Source organism: Strongylocentrotus purpuratus, unplaced genomic scaffold (assembly GCF_000002235.5).
Source record: "Strongylocentrotus purpuratus isolate Spur 01 unplaced genomic scaffold, Spur_5.0 spur5_scaffold_18, whole genome shotgun sequence".
NCBI lineage: Eukaryota > Metazoa > Echinodermata > Echinoidea > Camarodonta > Strongylocentrotidae > Strongylocentrotus > Strongylocentrotus purpuratus.
Window position 1 is genome coordinate 4,772,296 of NW_022145603.1, and position 9,920 is coordinate 4,782,215.

At 38.8% G+C, this 9,920-nt stretch overlaps 1 protein-coding gene across 2 annotated transcripts in view; it reads right to left on the bottom strand.

Moving 5' to 3' along the window:
* The window catches only part of LOC586884 (importin-7), a 32,880-nt gene extending 23,450 nt beyond the window's left edge, over positions 1-9,430 (bottom strand). The window contains exons 1-5 of one of the 2 annotated variants that reach the window (XM_030989083.1): positions 9,228-9,430; positions 6,154-6,392; positions 3,947-4,105; positions 2,505-2,661; positions 317-406 (exon numbers count right to left, since the gene is read on the bottom strand). In XM_030989083.1, the coding sequence (XP_030844943.1) occupies positions 317-406; positions 2,505-2,661; positions 3,947-4,105; positions 6,154-6,392; positions 9,228-9,311 (729 nt within the window). In that variant the 5' untranslated portion in view covers positions 9,312-9,430. The remainder of the gene's footprint in view (positions 1-316; positions 407-2,504; positions 2,662-3,946; positions 4,106-6,153; positions 6,393-9,227) is intronic. The other variant, XM_030989084.1, reaches the window with a different exon arrangement.
* Positions 9,431-9,920: the final 490 nt, after the last annotated feature.

A 9,920-nucleotide genomic window follows, 5' to 3' on the forward strand; every position in this document is an offset into this window, starting at 1 on the left:
GAGCTTTTTGAAATGACTAGTCACTAGAGGGCGGTATTCAATTTGATGACATCATCTGTGGACAACTCTCCATGCCTTTTGTACATCAAATTTCATGTTTTTCCTTCTTTCTTGTCATTGAGATAATCTACTCCCCTGAAAGCAAGATATAGAATGCAAAATGATATTCTACTTCACATGTTATGAATTCGGATCAAGAACACAAATAAATATGAAGAAAACTAAAAAATTGTGAAATTTTATGTACAAAAGGCATGGAGAGTTGTCCACAGATGATGTCTTTAAATTGAATACCGTCCCTTTAAGTTTGACTTACTGGTGGTATTGGCTGTTCCAAGATGGCGGTGATGAGCCCCATCCATTGAGTGAAGACCTCTCTGCTCACAAGATCTTGTGGTAGATTGTACTGTACCAGGATGGAAAATAATGCATCATCGTGAAATATAAAAAAGGGAAGAGAGAATGTGCTTTGGAAAGTTCAATAGGATCTCTCTGTATATAGTCAAATCTGCTTTTAGCAACCAACTGTATAGAAAGACCTCGTGTCTACAGAGACCACATGTTATGTTTTCCTTGAAAATGGTTTCTCATTGAAACATGTACTAAAGGAATCTCTACATTAAGACCACCTGCCTATAAAGACCATTTTTCTTGTCTCCCTTGGGTGGTCTTTATAGACAGGTTTCACTGTACATTCAAAACGAGCCATGGTACAAACAATGAGTCAAATATAAACACAGTGAAATATCTTGATATTACAAAAGCAATTTCCCCAAAGAACCCTTGCGAGTGTTAAGAAAGTTAAACCTGATGTACAGGTGGATGAAAAATATTAAAACAGATAAAAGGGCCACATTGGTATGAAATCTATAAACATCATATACATATAGTATACATGTACTTGGCACATCAGACTTGGTAAGCTAGTTTGAGAATCAAACATGTTTAGATTCATGCTAACTTGTATCATCATGTAGTAGCCAAGACACATACATAACATCCTCAAAAGACCACTCTTATCACTATCAGGGGGTGTTTCACAAAGCCTTTTTTTCAATGACAAGTGACAAAAATCAGTGACAACTCTGCTGATAACCAATCAAAAGCAAGGATTTCACTAGCTTATAATAAAAACTGTCATTTGTCACTGATGAAAAGTTTTGTGAAACATCCACCAGGACAGTTTGGAGCCAGAAGGGCATCAGCTCATCAAATTAAACACAGAGATAATGTCCTTACGGCTCTGAAAAACATTATATGCATGTAAATTATCATTATCGTTGAGGTCCGTACGGGCCCTTTCATTTAAAGACACATAGCAGTGGGCTCTAAGGAATATGACACCTTTCGGATGTTTACAGTGTATACAGGTGTTGTCAATCACCAGGAATAGCCTTCAGGTTTATTACCAACAGGCTTAAAGTCTACCTGCACTAGTTTGGCCAGGGGAGATTAGACCTCCCTGGCACTGGCAGGTGGTTTTCATCAAATCAGCTCTCAATCAACATAAGACAAAGGAGACCATGGGGGACCAATGGTCGCCAACTAGGCATTCTTTGCTTTATAGAGGGCGCAAGTAGCTATAAGTAGAGCAGTGGGGTTTAAATGTAATGCTCTGCCTTTTCCCTATATGGTTAAGTCCTTATCTGACAACTGCATCACCCAAAGACTCTCCAAGAGACCAAAGGGTATTTCTTGATTGGCCTACGGGCTTGCTGTGTGCGGACTGTACACCTATTTATGGTATTTCCACCAAGTCTAATGAAACTGATGACCCTCTCCCTTTAAAGGGACTTTGTAACATTGTTCAGATGAGAGAAAGTGGTGCTCAGGTAGTGACTTCAATGCTAGATGTACAATTAAAGATAATCTGAAAATGTGAGAGAAATTCAAAAATGGTTGGGAGAATTTACTGTTGATCACTGTTACAGGGTGTTGACCAGTGTCGCCTTCTTAGAAAAACATTAAAGGGATCCGGTAACTTTGTCTCAGATTCTGAAATAAATTTCTGGATTTAGCTCATGATGCAATGATAATTATAAACCTTAAGGTCAGTCAGGAGCCCCATGACTTTTACAAGCCGATTGCCTGTCTGATTATCAAGATATTTATGATTGGAATTACAAATTTTGAAAACCGTTCGCCTGACGGTTTTCATAACACTACAGTCTATTGGGGAAAACGAGTATGGTAAAACCGGTCACTCAAAGATTATTACTTTTTTGAGGCACTTCTTGATCATTTTGAAGCGCAATTTTTTTAGGGCTTCAATATTACACCATATCACAGACACTGATAACACGTAGGGCCGTGTATCTCAGATTTAACATTGTTAAACGATCCCTTTAATATCTTTGTGGTTTGAGAATTTTTCAGGATTTTTAGCATGTTAGAGGGTTAGTACAGTAGAAGGAACAAAATATGTAACATTTCATACCAAAATTAAGCAATTTTGTAATCAACCTTCAACAATGTTACCAAGTCACTTTAAACCCAGACCATACCTGGATAAGAGCATAGAAGATTTTGAGGATGAGTTTCTGTAAGAGTACAGAGGGTTCTGAAGCGTCGGGCAGACACTGTCCACACCTCTGTGACATCCATGGTAAGATACACTTCATAGCTTCCTTCAATGGGCCTCGATCCTCAGGCTGCTTGAATCTACAACAGACAGGCAAAAAAAGGGTTATAGTAAAACTCCCATACTCTACTAAAAGTCTAACCTTACCTGGGCTTAAAGCACCACAAAAGTGTTGGGAGCTTCAAATTAGCCAAAAATTTGATGGCAAAATTCACTCAAATTGTACCATAATGTGAAAGAGGGTGTCATTTAAGGCACACTTCTGCAAAGTCCCCCCCCCCCCCCCCCCAAAAAAAAAAAAAAAAAAAAAAAAAAAAAAAAAATTTGTTTGAAGACAAATATTGATAAAAAAATACATAATTTGGGTTTTCTGTTGTACGCCAAAAACATTAATTTTGTATTCTGTCATAGGCAATATTAGACTTCAAAAACGTTTGCTTTGAAAATCCTTGCAGAAATGTGTCGTAATGATATCTTCTTTCACATTACGATACAATTTAAGTGGAATTTTGCCATTAAATTTTTGGGGCTCCCAACACTTTAGAGGGGCTTCAAGCTTTTGTTCAAAATTAGGTTTAGCAAAGGAAGTTGGTCCGAGGTCTAAAATTTATATTGATAGTTGTGATCAAGGGTCAGATTTAACTGAATTAGAAGAGTACAGAACTAAAAGTTCCCACTGCGTAAGTAAGTTAAACCCTGATGTACAGGTGTATGACAAATATTACAAAAGATAAATGGGGCAACATTGGTATGAAATCTATAAACATCAAATTCATATCATATACAGGTACTTGGCACATCAGACTTGGTAAGCTAGATTAAGAATCAAACATGTTTAGATTCATGCAATCTTGTATCATCATGTAGTAGCCAAGATACATGCATAGTATAAAAACAGAAAAGGAAAGACAAAAAAAATTGGGGGGGGGGGGGGGGGGGTCGTTTAATGCATTATGAGCATAAATCTGATCCTCTTCTCGCGATAGCTAATGGTTATTTGCCCCATCCCCTTCCATTTTTATGATGGGGGGGGGGGGGGGGGGTTAAATGTATGTCACTTAGCAGATTTGGCCCGACACGGCCAATTAGTAGAATACAGACCTACCTGTAACTGTTCCCACTTCGTAAATTGCATATTGGATAATCTTTTTGCCAAAGCTTGTACATGCCACTGCATAAAAAAAAGGATGCATGTTTTCATTCCTTCATTAGAGGATTGATTCCTTCATTGGCCGTCTCTGCACCTACTGTACAAAGCCGTTAAAGCCTCACCTCAAGTGCTGATAGATCTTAAAATGAACTCGTTCGCAGGCATTATTTTGTATACTGGTATGCTGCACACCCCTATTTCTACAATGGACTCACTCATAATTCTTTACTAGTTGATAGACAGCGAGGAATCCTCCAAACCAAACAGAGGGGTCATCAGAGCTAATGTATTGCACAATGGATCCCACCACTCCATCCCACTTGCCTGGGTAATCCTGCTTCAGCATCGTGCTCAAACACACACACAGTTGAACTCTGAAAAAGAGACAAAATAAAATAAAATTTGAAATAAGTCAAACATCCGAGAATGCAAAAATATATAATTATTTACTACCGTATTTTCCGGCGTAAAGGCCGCAGTATTTTCGGGTGAGAAAAAATCAAAAAGTCGGGGTGCGGCGTATACACAACAACAACAAAATTCAGCGGTCAAAACATCACGTCCATTTGCACGTATGGGACTATAGGAACGGTAGCATGACTAGACAACGGTACAGGACAATTCTAGAATAACTCCACACAACTTACCGACAAGTTTATGTTGCATAGTTGACATGAAGACGAAAAAACTTATTTTTCTAATAAAATCTGCCGATAGATCTAGATCTAAGTCCATACCATTGCATCGCCAAAAAGTAAACAAAGGGACACAGGCCGTTACTTACGGAGCTAGCTGCCGCGCAACGCAACTGCGCAGGTCGAAAAATGCTATTTCGGATTACACCGCACATCGAGGAAGGGGTATTGTAGGATACCAAATCTGTGTATGATACAGTACTAGCTTAAAAGTCGATGAAGATCTGCTAAATTATGATCATTTTTGAGGTTATCTTCTTGTTGATTTATAAGAATATTGATGAATTTGGTATAGTTTGTAAAAAAAAAAGAGTGTTCTACAAGAAAATTACGATCATTTTGTTTGGTCCGTTTTTTTTTTTTTTTTTTTTTTTTTTTTTTTTTTTTTTTTTTTTTTTTTTTTTGTAGTTTTTTTTTTTCCTCTACGAAATGTCAAAGTTGGGGGTGCGGCCTATACGGCGGTGCGGCCTTTACGCCGGCAAATACGGTATTCCTTTTTAGATGCTGCTTGTACATGTAAGTATCGGCTTGCATGGTGATGTAGATATACAGTAGGCTTGCTGGTGCACTATGTGAGAGAGTCTTTTTCAAGACTATACCAACAGTCTTTTTTAGGACTACTCACCCTCAAGAAAGATTTCAAGAGTCCTTTTCAGGACCCCTCAATCCTCCCTCTCTCTCTCTCTCACATGGTGCACCCGCAAGCCTACTGTATATTCCTTTTTACTTCAATAATAAAGCAATGATGGCTGTTCTTGTCTTTCTTCCACCTCCAACACTCTTCTTTGCCGATATGACGAGAACAAATACCACTTCTTGTCAAGTCCGGGTTTTGCAGATTTTCACAAAAGTCGTTTTTGCTCACCCAAGCGCGCATTATTTTGGTGTCGTTTAATAAAAGAGACATGTATCCATCAATGTAAAAATTACGAGAAAAAATTAGAAACATTTATTTGGGGGACTCTTTCTAAAATGTAAACTCTGAAGGGTTCTTTCAGATATGAAGCGGTTAACCACAGCCATATCATGGCACTGTTTAGCACATCAAATCTAAAAGAGGTTTATTCAGACGCTCAATAGAGGAACTTAAAATGATAAGCCAGTTCACGGTTGCAGTCTGAGCATGAGCAGATAAAGGTCATTGCAGAACAAACTGTGAAATACACAGAGAAAAAATACTGGATATGTGCTCATGAACGTTATGTACCGGTAATCATTATTCATAATATGCACAAGCAGTGCACTCCATGATACACAGGTGAAAGAATTCTTTGAAAAGGGGAAACAAAGGCAATTCATGTAGCACCTCCATTGCTGTAGGAGTGATTATTTCAAAATGTACAAAGTGGGACCTCTTCATGTTTTGAAGATCTGTGGATATTCAGGGTCATTTGGGACATGTGCTAACCGTGAACTGGTCTATTCTACGAAGCTGTTTACACTATGAACATGACGGACAAAGAAAGAGGACACAATATACAGTTCCCCATTCTACCCTCAACAATTGCTGTGGTAGACAAAGGAACATCCCTTCACTGCCATTATGTAAAAATGTGTAGAAAGGTGTCACATGCATATTCACCTGTTCTACACATTTTTACAGTGAAGGGATGTTCCTTTGTCTACCACAGCAATTATTGAGGGTAGAATGAGGAACTGTATATTTTGTCCGCTTTCTTTGTCCGTCATATTCATAGTGTTAGTGAGTGAGCATACAAAGGGTTCACCTGAGGAGCTCTGGAAGAGAGATGATAGCCTTGATGATGTTATCTCGGATGAAATTCTTATCGTTCTCATGGATGCTGAACGGGATTGGTTCCAGGGGGGTTTCCATCTCCCTCTGCTGCCAGAACTGCGTCACCATGTTCTTGAGATAGATGACGCCAGCCTGACGGACCGGGAACGGATGACTCTCCTCCATCACCGAACATAGCAGTGTGGGGGTGAAGCCTATGATCTTATGAACCTAGAGAGAGAGAGAGAGAAAAACGTAAAGGTAACCCTGTAACCGATAATCAAATGGGTGGCCGATCACAGCCGATTTTACATGAATTACAATCCCCGATCAATGAAAACTGATCATAAGATTGAATGGCAATTAAATAAAAAATAGTGTGCTTAAAAGGGCTTAACCATACTTAATCATTTGGAGTTTGAGTTTGGAGTAAATGTTTGGGTAGAACGAATTCAGTCAGTAAGATTTCGCCGCTGAATCAGAGAGACCCATTCTTGATCTAGGAAGTTTCCACGAGTGATACATCATCACAAGAAGGGGGAATACCCATGATAAGGGAAATCCCCCTTCCAAAAAATGATGTAATCACTATGGGTATCAATCTGAATTACATAGAGGGAAGTCCATAAAAGACTAGCAAAACAGATGACACAACTTCCATTTAATTGTACTTTTTTCCAAAAATTACATCCATCTCCTACGATCTTTAAATATGAACCTAGCGAGAGCGAGAGAAACAGAAACAGCGTGAACATACGGATGACAAATCACGAGCTATCACAAGTGCTCTGGGCTTTAATAGTTTTGACAGAGCTATAGGCTGTAGGGCGATGGTTGCAATTGGGCTTCAGGTAAGGTTTAGAGTTAGGGTTACAGTGTAGGTGTAGTGTTTGGTTAAGGGCTGAAGTTCATAATTCAGCTAGTGTAGGAAATCGAAGCAGAGCAATGGCACAAGGAGAAAGTATCGTACAACTGTACAAATTCTTGAGATAGACAATGCCCACCTAAGGACTACAATAGCTAGTTCTTATAAAGCGCTTTTCAGGACCGAAGGCCCTCTCAAAGCGCTTTACAGATTAAGGCTGTGCACAACAGTGTAATGAGGTACCCGAGTACACTCCCATGCTTACAAGCAAATACTCGAGTATTCGGACGCCATGTTTTTTTAAAAACATTTTTTATTTTTTATTTTTTTGAATTTTTTTGAATTTTTTTTATTTTATTTTTTATTTATTTTTTTTGCCACCAGTATCCCAGTTCTGTATTTTTACCCCGGTCATCAGATTTAGGCTTACCTGCACACAATGTTTGCACATTCTCCACTCCCTGGGGAGCATTCCAGCCAGGCATCATTTGTACAAGCGCACACTTGCTAATCTAAGCACATTAGATTTCGCATTCCTACCGGGTACCCATTTAACACCTTGGTGGAGAGTGGTAAATGTAGATCATTAGCCCGAGTCAAAACTTTTAACCGATGGTTAAACGACATTTATCTAAAGGGTTTAGCATTTCTCACTCCGTTTTACGAATATTCGGGTATGAGTAGTTGTCAACCGTACGGGTACTCGAGCATTCGACTACATGTCGCAGCCCTACTCCGTTTAACTGTTATTTTCGTGCAGTATGTTACATGTGTTTTGTTTTTGTTTTGAGACTTCATTGCCGATTCGGAACTCCTACAGTGTAAATTATTGACGAGACTTCATTGCCGATACGGACAACGAAGTCTTGCCAATAATTATTGTTTTTAGATCTCCGTAGGGGCAGCAAAGTCTTGCCAATAATTATTGTTTATAGACTTTTTGTGAGAAAGAAATAATATCATGGACTACTGTAATTGCCTTCTTCAATTTTTTTCAAGCTTCCTTATATCTACATGTACCGGTAACTAAAAAAAAAAAAGAAATTCACACATGAAATTGATAAGAAATTTGCCTGAAATACAAATTGGATAAACAATTTATTAAGTCCATGTAAGTCCGTAAATTTAGCCTTTGGAAATAGGTTATAAAAACTTGATAACTGTAGGCCTACATACTGTACATGTAGAAGAAAAATATACATGTTTTTTTTTTCAATCTGATTTATAGATAAGAAAATTAGGAAAAAGTGGGTGAGAAAGTTTTTGTATCGGGTGTGGTACAAATTCGGCTCAATCTCCCCCCCCCCCCCCTTCTCTCCGTTATGAGAGCCGTAAGGGTTTTCAGTAGGGGCGCTGGTTTGAAAATAAGGATCGTCCGCATAAATGAGGATTGTCTTCGTTGGAATTGAGAAAAACGGATTCCGCAATGATCTTTTTGATGCATTTCATTTTGTACTGAGACTTTCACGTTAAACGAGCAATAAATCCTCGGGACGGACAACCCATAAAGTAGACGGTGAACTGAGGGTATTTTATTACGCGGAATGCTTTTTTCGTATTGCCAGTGAGCTGATCGGGAACCCAAAACCTGCAAAGCACAGAGGAAAAAAACATCAGTGAAAAATCTGGACGATCCTTATTTTTTATGATGCATTTTGTCCACATTTATGAGGATATCCTCATTCTCGAACCAGCTGGTTAGCGTCTGTGTATGGGGGATGTTGACAAATGTCAGTTGTATTAAAGAATGATCCATACCAGACAGTTATTTCTGTCTACAGGCTACAGCTCAGACTACTGCCAAGTGCATGCTAGCCCTGTTTACTTGGGCCAATACCAATCATGGCCATGGGCTGGTAATGGCAAAATAAATGGAAATGCATGTAACACAAGACAGCACAGACTTAAATGACAATAGGCATGATAGGACACTGGTTCTTTAAAATTGAAAACTCACATACACTTTTTGCTTTACATGATTTACCACCATGGGTTTATAACTCCGCCTATGGCTGATCAAATATGGCACCTAATCTAAACGGGAAAGCGTGCTTGGAATACATAGTCTACAGACAGTACACACGCATGTCGACTACGTCGTCATTCGTTTTTCTCATTCATTCTCCATTCATTCCGACATGTCACACGTGTGGCAACTTTGGGCCAGCGAATTCGAATGCAATACTACGCAAAATACTTACTTCATCAAGTTGTTTCTCAGCGGTTTCTCTCAATTCAGGATGTATAGTCCCCTGCAGAATTTCAACTAGTTTCTGAGGGTCCATATTTGGTGTGATATTATTGACGTTTAGATGAAATTTGAAGCAAAAACACGACTTCGGGTAATCCCGGCCAGATACAGTAAGCTTGGCGCGCGAGATCTCGAAATGACAGTGTTTGTGACGTAAGATGGCGCTGTTTGAAAACTTCATACATACTACCATGTATGATCGAATCTCTTTGAACTCTTTGGAGAAATTTTCAAGAATTGGCATTTTTGAACTTGTCGTTCAAAGTTCGTCTTTTTTCCCCTTCTTTTTCTCCACACCCTGTTCCTCCTGTTCCCCTCCCTTCTTTTCCTCTATTCGTTCCTTTTCTTCCTATTCTCAATACTTTTTTTCCCTTCTTTTTCTCCTTTACCTGTTATTTTCCTTCCTCTCGGATCTCCTATTTTCCTCTTTTCCTTTTCCTTTCTCTTTTACTCCTCATTCTTCTTTTTTAATTTCATTATCCTATTTTCTTCTGTTCTCAATTCTCTAATTCCTTGTCTCAACTAAAACCTATCTCTCTCTCTCTCTCTCTCTCTCTCTCTCTCTCTCTCTCTCTCTCTCGTTCTCTCTCTCTTTCTCTCTCTTTCTCTCTATATCTCTCTCTCTCTCTCTCTATATATATTG